This window comes from Helianthus annuus, chromosome 1 (assembly GCF_002127325.2).
Source record: "Helianthus annuus cultivar XRQ/B chromosome 1, HanXRQr2.0-SUNRISE, whole genome shotgun sequence".
Taxonomy (NCBI): Eukaryota; Viridiplantae; Streptophyta; class Magnoliopsida; order Asterales; family Asteraceae; genus Helianthus; species Helianthus annuus.
This window is the reverse complement of record NC_035433.2, coordinates 148,110,547-148,132,202: the sequence shown is the minus strand read 5'-3', so window position 1 is coordinate 148,132,202 and position 21,656 is coordinate 148,110,547. Positions and strand designations below refer to the sequence as shown.

General features: G+C 39.2%; 1 protein-coding gene and 1 pseudogene across 1 annotated transcript in view; one reads left to right on the top strand and one right to left on the bottom strand.

Annotated features, from left to right (window-relative positions):
* The first annotated feature begins 950 nt into the window (after positions 1–950).
* On the top strand, positions 951–10,159 carry LOC110934079 (annotated as a pseudogene).
* A 3,657-nt stretch (positions 10,160–13,816) lies between these two features.
* LOC110884160 (putative disease resistance protein RGA3) overlaps positions 13,817–21,656 on the bottom strand; it is a 78,058-nt gene continuing 70,218 nt past the window's right edge. Inside the window, exons 2-3 of the mRNA XM_022131845.2 lie at positions 14,557–17,365; positions 13,817–14,140 (exon numbers count right to left, since the gene is read on the bottom strand). Coding sequence (XP_021987537.1) covers positions 14,128–14,140; positions 14,557–17,360 — 2,817 coding nt within the window. The 5' untranslated portion in view covers positions 17,361–17,365 and the 3' untranslated portion in view covers positions 13,817–14,127. The remainder of the gene's footprint in view (positions 14,141–14,556; positions 17,366–21,656) is intronic.

Here is a 21,656-nt window from a genome sequence, read left to right as displayed (position 1 = left end):
AACCCATGTTAGAACAACAGCAACAAATGGCTGCTAAAAAGCATGATCTTCAAATGCAAATGCTGACCAACATGGTTGAATCTCGGTTCAAAGATACACAAGCTGATATCAAGGCTATAAAGGCCAGCATTCAATAGAATGCTCAAAGTGAGAAAGCTCCATCTGCCATTTTCTTCATGGATACACCTCTAGCAGATAATGCCAAAAAGGGGGAGAAAAACAGGTTGAAAAAGAAAGGCATAGAAGATGGGATGCACATTGAACCTGAGAAACCCAAGTCTTCAACAGCTGATACTACAGTAGTTTCAAAAACTGCTGTCAGTAGCCAAACAGCTGCCATCTCATCAACACACACACCTTCAACACACATCACTTCATCACACACCGTCACATCTTCTGTTCCACTACCACCTGTGTCTACAACACAAAAATCTTCATCAAAACTAAAAACCACCAAACCACCATCATCTAAAGCCACACCACCACTGCCTCCTGCCATAAAGCAGAAGACAGCAAATGTTACAACATCTGCTGTAGTGACAACAGTGATTGAAGCACCAGTTGTTTCAAACATTGTTAGTCAATCACAATCACAAACCACTGATCCACCCAAAACATCATCAGTCTCCTCTTCAAAAAGAAGAAGGGTCTTCATTCCTGATGATGACTCACCACCATCATCACCACCTTCAAATATCATTTCCCATTCTTCATCCCCTACTCAAAAGCAGAAGACAATTACTGATACATCAGTAATTGTAGTGACAACAGCAGTTGAGACACCAGTTGTTTCAACCACTGTTAGTCAGACATCCACAACTGCCCTAATTCTTCCTATATCACAACCACAGCTCCTAAACAGAAAAAGAAAGCCAATCACTGCTGATGAAGGTAGTCATGATCCAAATGCTGCAAGATATCCACTGGAACTAGAAGCCATCAAAGATGAGATGAGGCAGTTTTATACAGAAGCAGACCCATCAAAAAGAAAGTTCTCCTCACTCATCGGTTATATGGTTCCTGAAGACATGGATGATTATCTCAGAACAAAGGCAAGGCAAGCTAAAAGCAAAGCTAAGATTGACTGTGAGAAGGAAAGACTAAGTGAACAAGGTTATGCTGACAGACTGGAGTTCTACCTGACAAAGGTAAAGCAGATAGAAAATTTTGCACAAGAGATAGAGAAGGAGAAGACTGATCAAAAGAAGAAGTTAAGAGAACAACTGCTAGCCTTCATCATGAAAGAAAAATTCTATCCTGCGGAAGAACAACAGTTTGTAGAATGGCCTTTAGTAGCTTTAAAGCGTGAGGCAGAGAGGATTCAAAAGGTGAAGAATGATTCTTCAAAAAGGAAAACTGCTCCAAACTGGAGTAAGTATAAAAGACTCATTGCTGATCTCACTGCTGAGTATAAAAGGAAGAAAAGGGAGTTGGTGGATGCTAAGATAGGCACTGCTGAAGCCATATCAAAATGGTCTAGGCAGCAAACTGATGAAGCTTATGAAAGACTGGAGAAGCAGAGGATGAAAGACTCTAACTTTCCTAAAAAGTCATATTACAAAAAGCTTCAAGAGCAAGTCAAACTTTTCGAAACACAGATCAGCACAGCAGAAGACTTTGTCACAAAGTTGAGAGAAGAAAAGAAGGAAATGCTATCTACTGGAGTAGATAAGAACAAAGAAGCTGAACAGATTGAAGAAGCTATGAAGAAAATAGCTTCAGATAAAGAAAGATTGGCTAAGCTACAAGCCCTTGCCAAAAAGGTTAAAGTAGTAAGCCAAAAGTCATCAGCAGACATCACAAACAGTGAGCTGATTGACAAAGAAGTTGAAGCAGACATAGCTGTAGCTAACAAGATCATAGAACAAGCATTCATACGAGTGTCTGAAGCTCAAGATGCTGCTCTTCACTTCTTCAGGCCAATCTCTTCAAGTTCATCAGATAATAAATCTCTCCCAAGAAACCCATTGAGTTCAAAAATACTAAAGTGGATGTCTGATCAAAAGACCCACGTATTGACTTTGCTCAGATTCAATGGTGAAGTGAAGCATATATCAAGGAATTAGGCACTAGGCCTAAGTGCTGAAGATCTACAGGATCTCCTTGAGCTTACACTGTGCAGGGATGAGGATGATACAAGTTCCAAGGATTTTGAGAAAGAATTTAAAAGAAAAGCAAAGGAACTTCTGATGAAAAATAAAGGTCCTGAATAAGGAAGGGTTTTGGCATTATCTGTTCCAGGGGAGATTGTTGGGATTGAACCCTAACAGAGGAACAGATAATGTAAAGCCAAAACCGGATCCCATCAGTAGACTCTTAATAAGCAGCAGTTTACTCTAAATCTCTCCCCTTGACAGTGGTTATCTAACAACTGATGAATGTTAAGTGCTGCTCAATTACAACAACTGACAAACCAAACTCTGATGATTACCTAACAACTGCTGAAGACAAACTCTGTTGCTCTATCTACTGCTGTTTCCTAAGTGCTGCTGAAGACTCAAGCACTGTCCTCTCAAAGACTGATCACCTTTGAAGAAAGCATTGAAGACTCAACATCTGTGCTAAGGCTACAACAGTGGAACGTGAAGCAGTAGTTTCCTTATGTTTTGTATGTTAGTGAATATCAGATGTTACATAACAGTAGTTTGTATAGAACAGTATTTATAGTTTGTTAGGTCGTTAGATGTCACTATCATGGTGACGTCAGCTGAAGCATATCAGTAGTTTGGTTTGCCTATAAGTATGACAGTACTCTGTACTGTTACACTTGATCGTTTTGAGTGAGTTCTTCTCCTCAATTCATCCTTTCATCTTGTGCAACCAACTCTGGTGTATCAGGCTGAGGGGGAGTTTAGATTGTAAGCTTTTACTGTAATCATTTGCTTTGTATTTCAATCATTTGACTAAATGAAAAGCAATTGTTTATCAATCTATACTTTCCTTTGTTTGTGTTTATTTTGTTTGCAACTCATTTCCGCTGCACTTATTAGTTTTATGCAAACAAACACGAATCATGACAGCCTCAGATCCTAACAGTTTGGAAATGCTGCCGCGGTTTCCAAAATCCCGGTCACGTTTATTGTTACGCTTGGACCCTTGACGGGAGGTTTCCGCTTGGGGCTGTGCCTTTGCCAGATGCCGTTCAAGGGACCGCTGTGTCTGTGTGTATGTCTTGACCGCGGCCATGACATCTTCCCATTTTTTAGGCAAGCCCTCCTTGCCAAAGATGGTCATAACCATCTGCTTGTCTCTGACGGCCTTAATGAAGTGGTTCCATGCCATTTGGTCTGCCACGTCACCTATCTCCAGGCACTCTTTATTGTATCGGACGACGAATGCTTCTACAGATTCGTCGTCCCTGCGCCAGATATTCATGAAGTCCATCGAATCACGTTCGTGACGTCGTTGCTGGCTGAAATGAGCGAGGAACTTTGTATGCAAGTCTTCGAATGGGGCCAATGATCCCACTAGCAAAGAATCGAACCAAGCCCTGGCCAGACCCGTGAGGGTTTGGGGGAAAAAATTACACCAAGTGGGTTCATCCCACTGGCCATTGCACCCTGCACCCATGAAAATGTTCATGTGGTCATCCGGGTCGGACGAACCGTTGTATTTCCCAATTTTGAATGGGAATTTTGTTGTGGTGACATGGGCGTGGGCAATTCACGGGGCGAATTTGGAGTTTTCGGCCGCAGCTTTCGGCCTGTAGTGCTGGTTCTCAGGGCGCTTTGCAGCCTTGAGGTATGTCTTGCGGGGATGAGTGGGAGGAATATAGTGCCGTCCTCCCGGTCTGCTACTGGAAGCATGAGAATCCCCGCAATATGTATGGTCGTCCGGGTCGGTACGACCATACCCTTCGGTATATGGCTGTGGGCCCAACCGGCTCTGAGTTCCGGAGCCATGTCGGCATGCGGACCGTCGCCTGTCCTCGCTGTAAGGACCTAAGCGGGTATGTATTGGCCCCCTGGTGTGGGACCCGTATGAGGAATCATCCTCGTTAATTGTGCGGACATCGCAGTACGATGATCCGCGATCTTCACGTCTGCTTCTCGAGGCTGGACGTGAGGGTACCCTACCTTCGTATTGTAAAATACGAACCGCAGGGGTGTGCGGTGCTGGGGTAGGCCCAGCTTGTACTTGCGCTTCCGCACAAGCGCGGTTATATGTTGCGGCCAGCAGGGCTGCCTGTTGGTCATACCAGGCATGAGGGTCCATGTCTGGTGGGATCACAGATGCGTGCTGTGATAGGTCATGTCCGAACGTAAGGGATGGACCCCTTTGCGTCGACGTGCCAATGTGTCTAGGGTGTGAGGTTGAGGGATTAACCTCTACCGGCCCTGGGTTTGCAGGGTTTTGGTTATCCCCAGTGTTGTTTTGGTGATCAGTCATGATCTTTTGAGAGGGAGAAGGATGGTTGAAAAAGTGCTAAGAGTAGCGGTGGGCGCCAATGATGAAACAATGGTTAACCGGGCAGGGTTAACTCACTAATCTCGCCAAGAAGGGTTAATCCCTTCCTCTCGAGGATCGCTGGCTGGATCACCGGTGGGTTGATCTCCTGCACAAGGAAATAAACCGTGACTCGTAACAAGGAGGATGGGGTGGGGGTGCTCCTTGTTACCACTCTCCGGCGTGAGAATCAGTAGTCTGCTTGGGAAACAAAGTATGGTAGTAGTAGTAGTAGTAGTAGTAGTGAGAGAGTTGTGAAGAGATACCTCAAACCTGGTTTAGGGTTGGTATTTATAGTCGAGGAGTGAAGGAAGAGGTGGATGGACGGACTGACAACATGCTGCACCTTTGCAGGTGTGTCAGGCTTGTCGGACGTGGAGATAACGCCACGTAAGTTTGTCGCTTACGTAGACCTGACAGGTGACTGTCATTGGTGCTACTTGCACTGTTGTGTCAGTCCCACTTGTTGAGCACACAGGATGCGGTGCGAGCCGCATCGTTGCTTGCGGTAACTTCTGATGTTACCGCGTGTCTTGCTTGTGATCAAGAAATACGCGAGATGCGGTGCCAGCCACATCGTCGTCCGTGGAAACTGTTGCCTGCATCCCTTGTCGTGACGAAAATGCCCATATGATGCGGTGCCAGCCGCATCGTTATGTTCATCTGCTTCCACATACAAGGTAAGGCTTCTCATCCTCAGACCGATTGGATTCAAAGGATGTGACCGCATGGACGCGGTTCATTACTGGTGGGGGTTTGTTTAATACGGGTGATGGTCGATTTAGGACCATACCCCTTCAGGTATTTTTGTCATTTCACACCCACTTAACAGAGAAAACAAACTTAAGTTAGACCCAGGGACTATCCGGGAACAAAAAATGAAAAGTTGGGGGCTATTCAGGTAATTTTATAAAGTTGGGGACTATAGGTGAAAAAATGCGAAACCACAGGGACTATCCGGGCATTTTTCTCTAACGTTAATCGTCGTTTAAAAAAATAGCTTATATAATTCGTTAAGTCTACGAGACTTTTTTTTTTGCTAGTACGAGGCACTTATATCCAAAGGGACGGCTATATTTGTACGTACGTAGTATGTGTATGTGTGTGTGTATGTGCGTGTGCGTGCGTGCGCGCGCGCGTAGTGGTTTTTGTTTTATTTAACTATACTTTATTTATTGTTCGATTTGATTTTCCTACGTTAATTTCGTATTCGTTAACTTTTTAAAAAAATTCAAATACACATTTACGTTTACTTTTCTTTTGATTTGGTTTTTGTTTTCCTACGTTGGTTGATTTGATTGCTGAGTGTTATATGTTTTATGTCCAAGGCTTGATGTAAAACTACTATTGAGCCGGGGGGTTTCACTGGAAGCAGCCTTTCTATTCCTACTCGGTAGAGGTAAGGTTGTCTACATCTTACTCTCATGAGACCCTACCTTAGCTTTGCTATTGGTGGGATTTACTGAATTTGACGATGATGATGATGACGACGACCCGGTTATTCTTCATTTAACTACATGTATATAAAAAGCAAGTATTTTTTATACAGGATGACCTGAATCTAAAATAATTAAAGTTAGTATAAGCAAGTATTTTTTATACAGCCTCTTCATTTAACTACATAACAAGTGTGTCATATAGGTTCATGACAACTATATTATATCAACATGACAAGTTTTTTCCCACTTGTTTATACTGTTTTTTCTTGGACAGAAATGTTTAATTTAATTTAGAGAAAAATGCCCGGATAGTTCCTGTGGTTTCGCCTTTTTTCACCTATAGTCCCCAACTTTCTAAAATTACCTGAATAGTCCCCAAGTTTTCAACTTTCGTTCCCGAATAGTCCCTGAAGCGGATGGGGGTTAGTTTTTGGTGTTAAGTAGGTGTGAAATTACTAAAATACCCTTAATATAAAAAATAACTATTAAGTCATTAAAATAATGTCAGAATCATGTGTATTTGGGTTTTAATGTCAGAATAAAAAAGAACAAGTTCTAACATAATCAAATAGTCTCTCCCATCTCCGGTTCCACCTGATGTTTTTCCGGTGAATCACACGCACACCCGACCCCCCCTAAACCACCTCCTCCCTCTTCATCTCTAACCACCCTCCGGCACCCACACCTCTCTGTTTTAGATGCAGCCGGCCACCACCGTTTGGTGGTGGCGTACGACAGTAATGTGACCAAATAAGCGGAGAAAGAAAGGGAGGAGAAAGACGGAGTGAGATGAGAGAGACGGAGTGAGATAAGAGAGACGAAGGAGAGAAGGACGACGTCATCAGCGACCAACGCCGTCAAATCAACGGCGGTGACAGAGGTGCTCAATGACAACAGTAGCTGTCGGAGCCATGGCAGCTCCGTTCAGGTCGGTTCGGGAATAATGGTTCAAGTTTCAGGGTTTCCGGTTCGGGTTTCGCGTCACGACGGCTCAAGGGCGGTTCGGGAATAATGGTTCAAGTCACGAAGATTTTCATGGTGTGGTGGTTGTGGTAGGGGTGGTTGTGATGACGGTGGTAGTGGTCAGTGATGATGGTGGCGGTGGAGGTGGAGGTGACGGTGGTGGTGGTACCAGAGAGAGCAGGGATGAAGAGAAAGGGATAATATGTGGGTGTATATATTTTGTTTTATGATAAGGGTATTTTAGTAATTTCACACCTACTTAACACCAAAAACTAACCCCCATCCGTTTCAGGGACTATCCGGGAACGAAAGTTGAAAACTTGGGGACTATTCAGGTAATTTTAGAAAGTTGGGGACTATAGGTGAAAAAAGGCGAAACCACAGGGACTATCCGGGCATTTTTCTCTTTAATTTAATATCAAGTCATGTGTCTACTGGCTTTATACCAGTGATAAACTAATTTTTTTTAACATTTTACCATGTAACTTGAAATTTTAGGTAACATGGTGTTTCATTAACACGAGAACTACTTGTGTATGTTTGGATCTAACAAGTTTTTATTGATATATATTGTTTGGTTAAAAATATCCAACTTTACGTTTAAACGGGTTAAAATGACCCGAACCCACTTTTATACACTTATGTTGACCCGAAATCACTTCATTACACTAAACATCAGATATTATTGTTAGCATAGTTGCATTTATTGAAATAAATGAGTTGTTATTTTTTATTATCAATGATGGAAAAGGTTGGTTTTATCGATTTTAAAGCAGTTATGTCGTCGAATTTTAGTAAAAAATCTAATGTATCGTTTAATGTAGGGTAAAATTCAAGACGCGTTAGCGAGAGCGTCGAGAGATGCGGACGATACATTACTAGTTGATGAAATCGGGGTACTCAAAAGTGCCTTAGGTCATAGGAATGGGCACATCCGCGGTGTTGGTCGTGTTGTTAAAGATGTCACCCACGAAATATCGAGTTCATACCCTCCGCCACGACAACAACAATTGGAAGAATTGCAAGAAGAAATGCAAGAAATGCGACAACAACAACAAGAAGCACAAGTGCAAGTGCGACCATTCTCAAACCAAGCAATTATGGAACTACAACAATATGCAGTGAAACGAAAAATGGGTCAAGATGATGATTAAGAATTAGATATTGTATTTAACTTTTAATTCGAAGTTTGAACTCGATATCTAATTTTTATGTTGATGCTTGAATTTGATAACTAGGTTGAATATTTTGTATTTTGAACTTTCTTTTAGTATAATATGTGGTTTTGCAATTTTATGTTGCTTGAATTCAGGTAAAAAATTTAGGGTAAACTGTAAAAATAAAAAAAAAAGTATTAAAAAAATTAATCTGTAGGGACGACATATGGTCTCTATAGTTTTAAAGTAGAAGAATTATCTACCATCTGTAGAGACGACTTGTCATCCCGATATGTCTAATTTGTTATTTTTTTAATGTTTCTTGAGACCATCTATCGTTCCAATACATCCAAATGCGAAAAATTGTTTTAAATCTTCTGGACCAACAACTCGTCCCGATAGATGATAAAAAGAAGAAAATAGAAAAAAAAAAGATTTAAACCTATTGGAACCACATGTCGTCCTTAGACATTTAAAACAATTTTTTTTTTTAATTTTAACTCTATAGGAACAATAAGTCGTCCCTAATGGTTGACTTATTGGAACAGCATCTATAGGGACGACCTAGGCAAACGTTAGGGAGGGACATGCAGAAACAAAAGTTGTTGATATCATATGTCATTCCTATAGATTAAAATATCTGTAGGGACGAAATGTCCTCCCCACAAAGTTAAAAAATTGGGTTCTATAGATTGTTTTTCTTGTAGTGAAAAGGGGAACAAATCAAATAGATTGAAAGTTTTTAAAACCTTCTGAAACGTCGATTAATATTATTATTGTTGTAACATTGTTTAGTATCCATAATTAACCTATGATTTATAACATTGTAAGAAAAGTGAAAAAAAAGCAAATGTCAACCAAACTTGAACTAAAATGACTTGTTTCAACATGAACGTATTTTTATACTAAATATTTTGTGTAGGTGACGGCTAAATGTGTTTACTCGGCAATAGCCAATCTAGGTGTCACACATTTTTGTGCCGCCCTAGTAGTCCTCAACTCGATAGTAAACACCCCACGAAACGACACCATCCTCCCACTCCCCCCGCCTTGTCCACAGAACCGTCCCCAAAAACTCTTGAAAAAATTTAGGCCTCGGGCGACGAAAAAAATTGGGCCCAAAATTATGGTTAAGAGTAAATGAATTACAAAAATAAAAACTTAGTGTTGGAGCAAAGACTTGAACTTGAGACCTTTACATTATTTTGAGATGGTTTTTGCCACTACACCACCAATACTTTTTTGCATAACAAATGGATAAATATACTAAATATATAATTTAATAAATATATAAAAGCTTATAAAGGTTTTTCGGGCCCTTTGAAATTTTGGGCCTCGGGCGTCGGCACGGGTTTGCCGGGCCCAAAACCGGCCCTGCTTGTCCATGTCATGACCGCTGCGGCCGCCCCGCCACCAGCAGTCCTATTCAAAATGTCCCAAATCGGGTTCCGTGTGGCCCACACATACGGGCTCTCAGAAACTTTCGGGCCATCAACTATTTGTGCATGGAAACCCAAATGGGACAACCTCCCTCAGGAAACCCAAGCCAAACTAAACACCCGCCAGGGTGTACGCTACACCGCACTCGAACACCTGGATGTCGTAGACACCTGAACCATGAAACTGGTCCCACCCAACGGGACCACGGTGGGTGAGATTGTGTTTCGTGGAATTGTTGTTATGAAAGGTTACTTAAAGAACCCGAAAGCCAACTCCGAGGCTTTTGCACACGGGTGGTTCCACTCGGGTGACTTAGCCGTGAAACACCCGTATGGTTATATCGAAATAAAATACCGGTCAAAGGATATTATAAGATTAGGTGGTGAAAATATAAGTAGTGTCGAAGTCGAAAATACTTTATATCAACACCCGTTAATTGTCGAGGCATCGGCATCGGTGGTGGCTTGACCCGATGAAAGATGGGGTGAATCCCCATGTGCTTTTGTGACGTTAAAAACCGAGGTAGACAAATCGGATGAAGGTATAGTCGCGAAGGATATAATGAAGTTTTGTCTCGCGCACATGCCGGGTTATTGGGTCCCGAAATCGATTGTTTTCGGTTTGTTGCCGAAAACCGCTACGGGAAAGGTTCAAAAACACTTGCTAAGGGCTAAAGCAAAGGAGATGGGACCTGTTAAGACGAGCAAGTTGTAAATTTATGTTGTTTTCAGAAGTAAAAATTATGGGGTCGGCACCCCCTCAGTCCCTCACAGTTGCGGGGCTGCTGGACTATCTTTTAAATAGGCTAGACTTTAAAAGTTTTTGACTGGAATTTTAAATCCGAATAAATAATTTGGACAAGTTTTGTAAATAAAAACTTTAGACTAGGATTAATTACACAGTTAGGCTCTGTGGTATGTTTATATTACAACTTTGAAACATATTTATTTGAAACTACAAAATTGGTCTCAAGTTATTCATTAACTTAACATGGATGGTCTCTAATGATGTATATTTGCATTAAACTGGAATAAAAAGGTGTTCCAAATCATAAATCAATCACACGCATTATTTAATTGGAAAGCTTCAAAATAAAATTACAAAGATAACTAGGAACCACATAGTGTGTAATTACCCAGCTTCAAAATGTACCAGCGTTTAAACCACAAATTTAATTAAGTAAATTCAACAAAAATAAACCAAAACATAAAATCTAGCCACCAGAGGTTACCTTGTGCACAGCATGATCGAACAAGACGCAAATACCATAATGATGAGGTTAAACACCATTCTCAAGTTAAGTCACCAATTGCCATCATTCGTTGGTCTCTTTAATCCCATCAATCTTATCTTCTTTATCACGAAATAAAAATAAAAATAGATTAAATGAACTTTCGTTATCTATAAGCATAATGAAACAAACATAATATTTTATGTTGCCCGTTTACCAACTATTTCGATGTAAATTTTTTCTCCTATTTATAATAAATTAACTAAAAATTTAGTGTTTGCAAAAAAAAAAAATATTATATACGGAATTAGTTATTTTTTAAAAATATTATTATGGTAGCAAAATTTGAACATTTTCTTCAACTCTACGACAATAATGATATTTATGAAAATTGATGAAAAAGAAAACGAAATTAAATAAGAGGATGAGAAAACCAAATACTTTAATCATTCGTTTATAAAGTTTAGAAACAACACTAAGTACAAAAGTTTGAGAGGGAGAAAAACAACACTACCTTCGAGGTTTGATATACACAATGATATTGGGAATGTGAGAAATTTTAGGCCAATCCACACCCTTCTCTTTTTCATACCTATGATATAGCTGTACACATTCCGTTATCTATCTGAAGTTCATCCAGGTCCTTGGAACTTTGAATCTCATCCGGTAGAGAAACTAATTGATTTATTGTCAGCGGTTAAAGCGAATACTCTTCCGCCGTTAGTGCGTGACAGTGTTTACCCCAGTAGCAGGTCTAACAGAACTTTTTTCGGTATATTTCGGTGGTTGAGGGCAGTTCTAAATCGAATGTCTGGTTTGTTTACATATGTAACACACTCCTGTGATTTTGAGGCATACACCATAATGGGGTTTTCCACAAGTGTTACAAAGTGGGCGTGGTTGTTGCTGGTTTTGCGAAGGAGTAGTTTTACTACTTTAAGAACCCCCATGTTGGTTCCCATTGTTTATATTGGAATTTGACTTTTGGTGTCCAGTGGTTGGGGTTTGAGAAGAGGATTGTCTAGTGAATAGGGTGGGATTATTCATGAGGTTGCCATCGATATTACAGTTTCATTGACTTATTTGCAATTTCAAGGTTTTGTAATGCATTTGCCACTTCATTGACATCTTTAAATTATTGACTCACAATTAACCATTTAACCATTTCACATAGAGCCCATTTCATTTTTTTTGGACCTGTGCAGCTGGGGTCCCATCCTCAGATCCAGCGAAGCTAGGAAACCTTGTGAACCGTTCCATATATTCAGACATTGGTTCATTTTCCCTCTGTGTGATGGATGCAAATTCTCGAATGTATTCCTCCCTGAATGCAACTAGAAAATAGTGCTGGTAGAATAATGTCTGGAAACCCTCCCATGTGAGACTATCTCCAATGCAAATGGCGTCCTTAGGCGCCCTTAGCTGCCTAATCAGCTGCCACATCATATCCTTAAAAATCCTTAAAAATCCTTACAAATCCTTAAAAACCACCAATTTCATCTCCAACCATACAAACATCCTTACATATCCTTACATTTTCCACGTCATCACCCATTTTTTATTTAAGTTTACCCTTTTTTTTAAGTTCACTTACTTAAATTATTAAAATATATTCAAATAAATTAAATGACTAGATAATTAAGATAAATAATTTAAGTAAAATTAAAAAAAACATAAAAACATAGCCTTTAATGTTCATTGAATAAATGAAGTTGAAAAAAAAAATCAAAAACTAAAATGAAGTTGGCATTAGAAGAGTTGTCGTAGGAATTTAATATAGAAAATTAATGTTCATTGAATAAATGAAGTTGAAAAAGAAAATCAAAAACTAAAAGAAATGTCACAAGAACCAAAGTTTTGCATGCCCTTGCAGATGGATTTTTGCTTTGGATATCTCTCTATGTATTTCCCTCCAATGCATCTGAATTAATGGATAAAAGCCACATCATCAAGGACATCCTTTATTAAATCCATTGGAGACAGTCTGAGTGTAGCAGCAAATGCATCACCACCTCTTGAGTGTTTCACAGTTCGACACCACGTTTGGGAGTTGTCTTCCAGCTTATAAGCAACCAATCTTGCCTTGAACTCATCACTCACTCCCAAGGCTTTAAAAATTTTCACCATGTTCCAATCTTGTGCATCTATCGATGTAGCACTAGAGCTAAAGGATTGGGGGTAGTGCTTCTGAAATCTTGAGAGCCATTTGTGAATGTCAACAGTGGGCGGGGAAAATTATCTTTCACTTTCTTGGCTTTGGGTGGCGAACGAGGGGGAGTTGGCAAACGAGGAGACATTGGCGAACGAGGAGGAGTTGGAGGTGCCTTGTCGTTTATTTCCTCACGCATTTCTTGCATAACAGATTGCATGAGGTTAGGAAGTAGCTCGGTATACATGTTTGAGTGACACTTTTCATCAAATTAGGGAGCAGTCCTTCGACAAAACGTTGGACCACTGTGTTAAGATTGCGACACCTAGACGATGAGCCCAGATTGCATAGGCCAGTTCTTCTAATCGGAGGCATCTACAACAATAAGGTACAATGGTGATGACAAGTATAAGAGGAAAAACCTTCTTGCCTGGTGTATACCCGTTACCTCACAGGTTTTGTTTTAAAAATATTTTTCGACATGAAAGTGCCTGAGCTCTAATACCATAATTGTAACACCCCGGCCAATCTAGCGCTGACGTGTCATATACAAATGGTGTCACAATTGTTGTGTAAATTGATACATTCCTTTGATTTATGGTTTTTGTATTATATTTTCAAATTTGGAAATTTGTATGCAAGCTGTCAAAATTTATGTTTTCAGAAGTAAAAATTATGGGGTCGGCACCCCCAAGTCCCTCCCTCACACTTGCTTGCTGGGCTGCTGGTCTATCTTTTAAATAGGCTAGACTTTAAAAGTTTTCACCTGGACTTTTAAATTCCAATAAAGAATTTGGACCGGTTTTGTAAATAAAAACTTTAGACTAGGATTAATTACACGGTTAGGCTATGTGGTATGTTTCTATTACAACTTTGATACATATTTATTTGAAACTACAAAAGTGGTCTCAAGTTATTATTTAACGTAACATGGTTGGTCTCTAATGATGTATATGTGCATAAAACTGGAATAAAAGGGTGTTCCAAATCATAAATCAATCACACGCGTTATTTAATTGGAAAGCTTCAAAATAAAATTACAAAGATAACTAGGAACCACATAGTGTGTAATTACCCAGCTTCAAAAATGTACCAGCGTTTAAACCGCAAATTTAATTAAGTAAATTCAACAAAAGTAAACCAAAATATAAAATCTAGACACCAGAGGTTATCTTGTGCACGGCATGATCGAGCAAGACGCAAATACCATAATGACGAGGTTAAACACCATTCTCAAGTTAAGTCACTAATTGCCATCATTCGTTGGTCTCTTTAATCCCATCAATCTTATCTTCATCTTCTTTATTGCCATCGTCTAAATATAAAGTCACGAAATAAAAATAAAAAAAGATTAAATGAACTTTCCTTATCTATAAGCATAATGAAACAAACATAATATTTTATAAGTATTATATTATATACGGAATTAGTTATTTTTAAAAAATATTATTATGGTAGCAAAATTTGAACATTTTCTTCAACTCTACGACAATAATGATATTTATAAAAATTGATGAAAAAGAAAACGAAATTAAATAAGAGGATGAGAAAACCAAATACTTTAATCATTCGTTTATAAAGTATAGAAACTTCCAGTTCTACTCTTTTGATAAAGAAATGAAATAAGCTCAAGTTTGGCTAACCAATCATTTAGCAGAAAACGACATTTAAAATGAAATCAAGTCTGGTTCATTAAGTATAAAAGTTTGAGAGGGAGAAAAATAACGCTACCTTGGAGGATCCATACGGATAGTGGGAATGTGAGAAATTTTAGGCCAATCCACACCCTTCTCCTTTTCATACCTTTCAAATAGATGTTTACAGTTCTCTATCTTAAGTTCATTCAGATCCTTGAAACTTTGAATCTCATCCGGTAGAGAAACTAACTCATCGCACTCATCTAAATATAAACCCTTGAGCTTTGGAAGCTTACTTGGTAAGGATTCCAAACTCCGACAATAAAAAATGTCCAGATTTTGTAAAGAAGGAAACATATTGGTTGTGTCTCCTGACTTGTTTGTGTTGTCATCATGGAAACACTTTAAAGAATTCATGTACCTCAACGTGATGCTCCTAAGACTGGGTAATCTCCCAAGTGCTGGAATACACTCACAGTTGTGACACCAAGAAACACAAATTCCAACCAATTTATTTAAATTGACCATCCAACTTGGAGAAATAACCTTTCCCATGTAATAATGTATTTTCAATTCCTTAAGACATGGATTTAGTTCTAGTCCCTCAAGAACCTCTTCATCATATGTAAACATTTGTTGTTTACGTCTAGGAAAAGCTTTTTCTGACCAGTCTAACGCCAAATCTGACAAATTTGTTTTGCATTTGAGATTGGCACTCTTGGCTTCACTTAAACCTCCAACAAACGCTAGTCCACGTATACTTAACTTCCCCTCAAGAAGATTTTGACTCCCCAATTCCCCTATTTTGGCCACACTTTTGTTTAAAAAAGGAAATATACTCTTGTGAAGAGGAAAAAATGAAAGTGTTCGGAGACTAGATAGTTCTTTTATTCCACGTGGCAAATGACTGAGAGAATAACAGCCAGTGATGTCCAAACGTTGAAGATTCCTCAAGCATCTGAGGCCTCTAGGCAACTTCTCCAATGCCCCACATTTTTTCAGAAGAAGCATTTGCAAGTTTTGGAGATAAATAATGGACTCACATAAAAATTTTATTCTTGAGTGCGATAAATTCAAGTATCTTAAATGTTTGAGTTTGCAGACTGATTCTGGCAATGTATTCATGTCGACACCACACAAGTATAATACCCTTAGTTGCACGTGGTTGAAAATCTGGCCAATGTTACAGTCATAATACATCTCTCCGAACATGAATACCGACCTTAATGATGTTAACTTGCCTAACTCTTGGGGTGAAAATTGATAATCTGGACATGATGAGCTCAAATGAAGGACCCCATTTGGGATTATAACCTCCTTACCGGGCTCTATGACTAAACAATCATCTCCCATCACATGTCGTGCCATGTCATGCATTAGATCATGCATTACATATTCATCATGCTGGGAGTTAGCCTTAACACTGAAGAAGGATCTCCAAACCAAGCAATTAAAAATTTCTTCCCCTAGCCTATACAAGTTGTTTCCTCTTTTGGCTGGGATAAAACCGTTTGCCACCCACAACATAGTCAGTTCACCCTTTGTTATAGGGTAGCCTTTAGGAAACAAACAACAATAAGCAAAACATCTCTTTAAATGTGGAAGCAAGTTATCATAGCTTAACTTCAAAATAGCAGGCAACATATTAATTTCTTCGAACTCCCATAAGTTGTTGTCTTTCACATGTTGCCAATAGTGTGTACTACTTTTTGACCACATTAAGCTACCCAAAGTCTTCACCGCCAAAGGCAGCCCTTTACATTTCTCAACAATCCCCCTTCCAATAAGCTCTAGCTCACTTGTGTCACCCCCTTCTCTTCCTTGTGCAAAAGCAAGCTTCTTAAATAACAACCACGCGCCCTCTTCCGATAAACATCCTAGTTTATGTTGTAACTCGGGAACCTTAGCCATCATTCGAGTAGTTGTTTGTAACCGCGTTGTCATCACTACAATACTTTCTTCAGCTCCACAACTTAATGTTTTACTTAACTCCTCCCACTTGGCCTTTTCATTCTCTTCAGCCCAAACGTCATCCAGTACAATTAGAAATTTCCTCCCCCTTAATTTGCTTTGCAGGGACTCTTGCAACGTCTGTAGCTGTGTAAGTGTACACCCACTTTTATCTATTGATTCGATAATTTTTTTCATTATATCCTTAACTTGGAAGTTTTCAGAGACATAGACCCAACATTTTAAGTCGAAATATTGATTCACCGTTTCATGGTTATAGACTAACTGAATCAGAGTAGTCTTTCCCAAACCTCCCATACCCCATATACCGTACACCCGAACCTCCCCATTTTCATGTTTCCCTATATCCTTGTTACATATATCTCCTATTACCATATCCCTTTCTTCATTTCTTCCCATGATAACTGAAGTATCGTGTATAACCGAGCTTGTTTCCCTATCTGGCAGCATCTGACCCACAACTTCAGTATCGTCAACATGACTTGTGGGAGCTGAAGGGGTCAAATCTAACTTAAATCTCTCGGAATTTATGACATCCAGCTTACTTCTTATGTCTTTAACCTTGTGAGCAATCCTAACACGGGTCATATATTTATTATGGTTGGAGGAGAAGAAGGCTCTTACCCTGGGTTTGAAGCCCCTTTGTTTGTGTAGACTTTGCAACAAAGCCTCAGTTGAGATCTCGTCTAGCACATTTTCAGCCTCCAAGGATGCAGATCTGAGACGCTTAAGCCACACCTCTACAGCGTTATTCTTGACACGTTTCTCTTCTGCGTCTTGAAGAACAGCTTGGATCTGCTCGAAATCATCCTTGAGACTCGAAATATCGCCTTCGAGTCCCCTAAGTAGAGTAAACTCTTGGTTAGCTACAGAACCCAGTATCCGCACCACCTCCTTCACAAGGACTGCAACACCCACATCTGCCATGATTACTATTTCAAAATGAAAGAATCACAAATATTGTGTATGCCGCTCTAAGATTGATAGTAAACCAAGAACTGAATGTTTGGAAAAAAAGCAAGAAAGTGAAGAAATTGAAAAGGCTATTCACCGTTCCCCAGCTACTTGCACTGCGCGTGAACATGTGCTAACATGTGCGCTGCATATCCGATAAAAATTATTTTTTTAAAATTAACATGTGCTCTGCATTATTGCAATCCGATAAAAATTATTTTTTTAAAATTAACATGTGATGTGCTCTGACTCATGGCATTATAGCCTAGTGGTATCTTGGTGGTGGGATAAGGCTTATGACCATTAGGTCATGGGTTCGATTCCCACAAAGGGGGTTTTCCCAAATTTATTGGGTTTCCTCCTGAATTGGTATATCCTAGTGGAGATGGATATGATCGGGTGGTTCTGCTGGTGGCACAATGATACTCCAGTGATCCGTCAGTGATCCAAATTTGCCGTTCAAAAAAAAAAACATGTGATGTGCTCTGCATTATTGCAAGTATTGGATAAGAATTCTTTTTTAAAAGCATTTCTTTTGTTTCTCTAAATAACTTTTGAGCAGAATGAGTTCGGTAAACTAATATCAAAAATTCAAAAAAATGGGTACTGGTACAGAAAAAATACCTAGTTCGGTACCGGTACTGGTACGAACCGATATTTGAAGGTAAACATCGGTATAGCGAAGCACAAAATGTCGATTTTGGTACCGAAAAATCACGTCGGTTTGAGAAATTCGTACCAGTACTGGTTCCGAACCAATTGCTAATGTGGCACTTGTGTGTCACATGGCATCTGACGTGGAAATTTCGTGTTAGAGATGTTATGTTAAAAAAATCATATAGAAATGAGACACACACGGGCACACAGCTCGCCATATTTATCAAGTTAAGTAATAGCAAACATCCAAGAATCCAAAGTCAACGCTGTGTTTTTTCTCATGTAATGGAGCAGAAAACATAGAAATAAGATAATTAGAGTTCATAGTTCATACATTAGAGTTATTCTATAAGATCATTAAGGATATGCAAGCCTTCTTAACTAACTGGGATTCATACATTAGAGTTATTCTCTAAGACCTCTTGGTTTTTGCTTTTTTGTCGATGTGAACAAACACCTTACGTGGGGATACATTTGTCCTTTCGGGGCTAATGTCACTATGGGTATGCAAGCCTTCTTAGACCGTGACATTAGTCGAGCTAGGGTATTGTTTAACCTCGTGAAACCATGCAAACAAATCATGAGTTTGTGTTATAATTTAAAATGTCCATGGTGTCGTTCAAACTCGTGAAACCATCTAAACAAGTAACTGTTTAGCTCTAGTGCGGAATTTAAAATGTCCATGGTGTCTTAGTTATTAATTTGTATGGTTAGTGTTGATACATGATTGTGGACGCGACTCGACGCGACGTGATTCGATCAAGAACACAACTTTCCTCCGTCGTTTATAAGAAGATCTAAAGCGGGCCTAAGACTTAAAAGGACTTGAATTAGTCATGGGCTGAATAAAGAAACAAGTACTGGGCTCAAAGTGTTTGGCGAAACTGACTTGGGCCCAAGCCCATAAGTCGACGAGACAAGGAAGAAGTCGACGAAACAAAGTGTTTCGTCGACATATGCTCAATTTCGTCGCTGATTCGTCAAGTGTTGCTCAGTTTCGTCAAGAATGCTTCTGATTCGCCAAGTCTTATTCTGATTCGTTGTGTGTCTGTACTATATATACACTGTCTGTGGATAAGAAAAAGGAGAGAACACATTGTAGAACACAGAGAGCATATTTGTGAGAGCACACACACGAGAGTTTTAGAGAGTTTACAAAACACATTTGTAAACATTGCATTGTAACCGAACCTTTCATACGTATTAATACAAGTGGTGTTATTCGGTGAAGATTGTGTGTTGTGTTTGTGCGTGTTCTATCTCGGTTTGCCATTCCGGTTGGATTCCGCACAACCGGGTTGGTTAGTATACAAGGATTAGGCGACTAGATCCTCCTAGCCGGACCTACAAGTGGTATCAGAGCCTTGGCTCTTCTCCTTGTTAAAACCGAGGTGTTCTTGTCTGTTTTTCGGGTTTGAAAAGTTTATATTTTTCTGAAAAACATTGTTTAATCGGGTTTAAATCTTGTTTTTTGGCTTTGTGTTTGGTTAAAAACCTTGTTATTTTTCGTGTTTACATGTTAGTTATGGGTTTTTATTAAACATTGCAAGCAAAACCGTGTTTCGGAAGTGTGTCGGGTCACCGGAAAACTGATAGTTTTACCGGAAAGTTCATCTTGTTCTTGTGACATTCAAAGTGTTCTTCATTAAAACTATTTTTAGATCTTTGAAATATCACTTGTTAAGTTGTTTGTGTGTTGGAAGTTGAAAAGGATTAAAATAATCCAAACCTTACTTGTTTGGTGAAACAGACATGCCTTAGCCGAAAGTAGCATGTCTGTTGTGTCAGAAGGATAAGGTCAATTGTCAAACAGTTTACCAACCCCCCTGTGACCTTTTTGGCGAAACAGATCTTCATCGAAACAAAATCCTTGACGAAACAAGAAAATTGACGAAACAAAATTGTGTTTCGTCGAAATCAAAACTTGGCGAATCACATTCTATTTCGTCGATTTGTTTAGACTTCAGTTCTTGTTTCGCCAAGTTAAAGCCCAAAGGAGAAGCCCAACAAAAATTGTATTTCGTCAAGTTTAAAAAAAAAGGCCAAAAAGAATATATTTTTTTTGTTTTGTTTCGCCAATTACTTTGTGGTGGACTTGAATCCTTGTCGTAAACAACACTAAACAAAACAAAAACAATCCATTTCGTCAAAAGTCAAGCCCAAGTGATAAACTATCTCACTTTCGTCAAAAAGAAGCCCAAAAGAAAAATTAATTTCTTTTGTTTTGTTTCGTTGAGTTTAGTGTGTCACTTACCTTTTGTTGACCAACTTACTTTTTTTTTTATTTTGTTGACTTTAGTTTATGGATTTGTTTCGTTAAAAAAAAAAAAAAAATCTTGGACTATATATTTAATTTTCTTATTTCGTCATTATAAGTTGGGCCTAGTTTCGTCATCACAAGTGTTTAAAATCAGTTTCGTAAAAATAACAGAGTCTAAGTCTGTTTCGTGGAATTTTGGTTTCGTCAAAACACTTAATTTTTTTTTTAACAGAAGGTTTGCGTTTGTGATTTAACAGTTTGATTTAAGTGTGTTTTTCAGGTACTCACTCTTACATATCAAAATGAATCCGAGTTGGTGGGGTACTCCGTCTGTAAATGAAGGAAATCCGAGTTGGTGGGGTACTCCGGCTCCGGATGGGGGAAAATATAGAAGTACGGGTTTGTCACCATCATGGGCCGAATCTCCCACACGACCTCGAATTACGGCAGAACAATGGGCATCGGTTACTAATCAAAAGCAAAGTGAACCGAAAATGACAACAGATTTATATGGCAATCCGATACAAGCTCCTGTAAAGCCAGCTCCAACCACAGATTTGTATGGAAATCCATTACCCCCAGTTGTTTTACAACTCCATTGTTCTACTGTAGAACCATCATCTCTTGATCCAAAGAACAGTAGTCACACAAAAACGGCGTTGTATGCTGAAATTGTCAAAGATGCAAGCAATGGTGAATCCTCGGGAAATAATGACAGTTCTGATCATGACAGAAGTTCAGATGAAGATGTTTCAACTTCAGTTGAGGATGATACAACTTCGAGTTCAAGCGAGGATAGATCTGAATGTGAATCATCAAGGGAGGTTATTAATTCTGATGCAGAAAGGCCAACACTTGAGAGTGATTCCAGTCAGGTATGTGTCGATGAACCCACTGCTGTAGATTGTGATAATTGTGCTAGATTAAGAGTTAAGTGTGCTGATTTAGAAGCAAACATGTCTGAGTTGCAAGGCAAACATGATGCTTTACAAGCTAGTTTGTTTGACTTGCAAGACAAACATGTTTCATTGAATGCCAAGTGGTGTGAATTACAAAGCAAACACGAAGCTTTGCAAGAGAAATATGATGTGACGTTTATCCACAACCAGAAGTTGACCGTGGATCTTTCAAAATGCACTGAAGCCAGCATGTTTTATGTGAACCATGAAAAAGAGTTTAAATCGATAATTGAGAACTTGAAGAAAGATAAAACCGAATTAACTAAAATGGTTTCCAGAAAACAAACTGACATTAATTTGTATATATCTCGCCTTGAGATAATGCAAAAGGAGATGGCTTGTGTCAAAACTGAAAGTGAAGCGATCCAGCTTAAGCTAGACAGTTATTTGAGC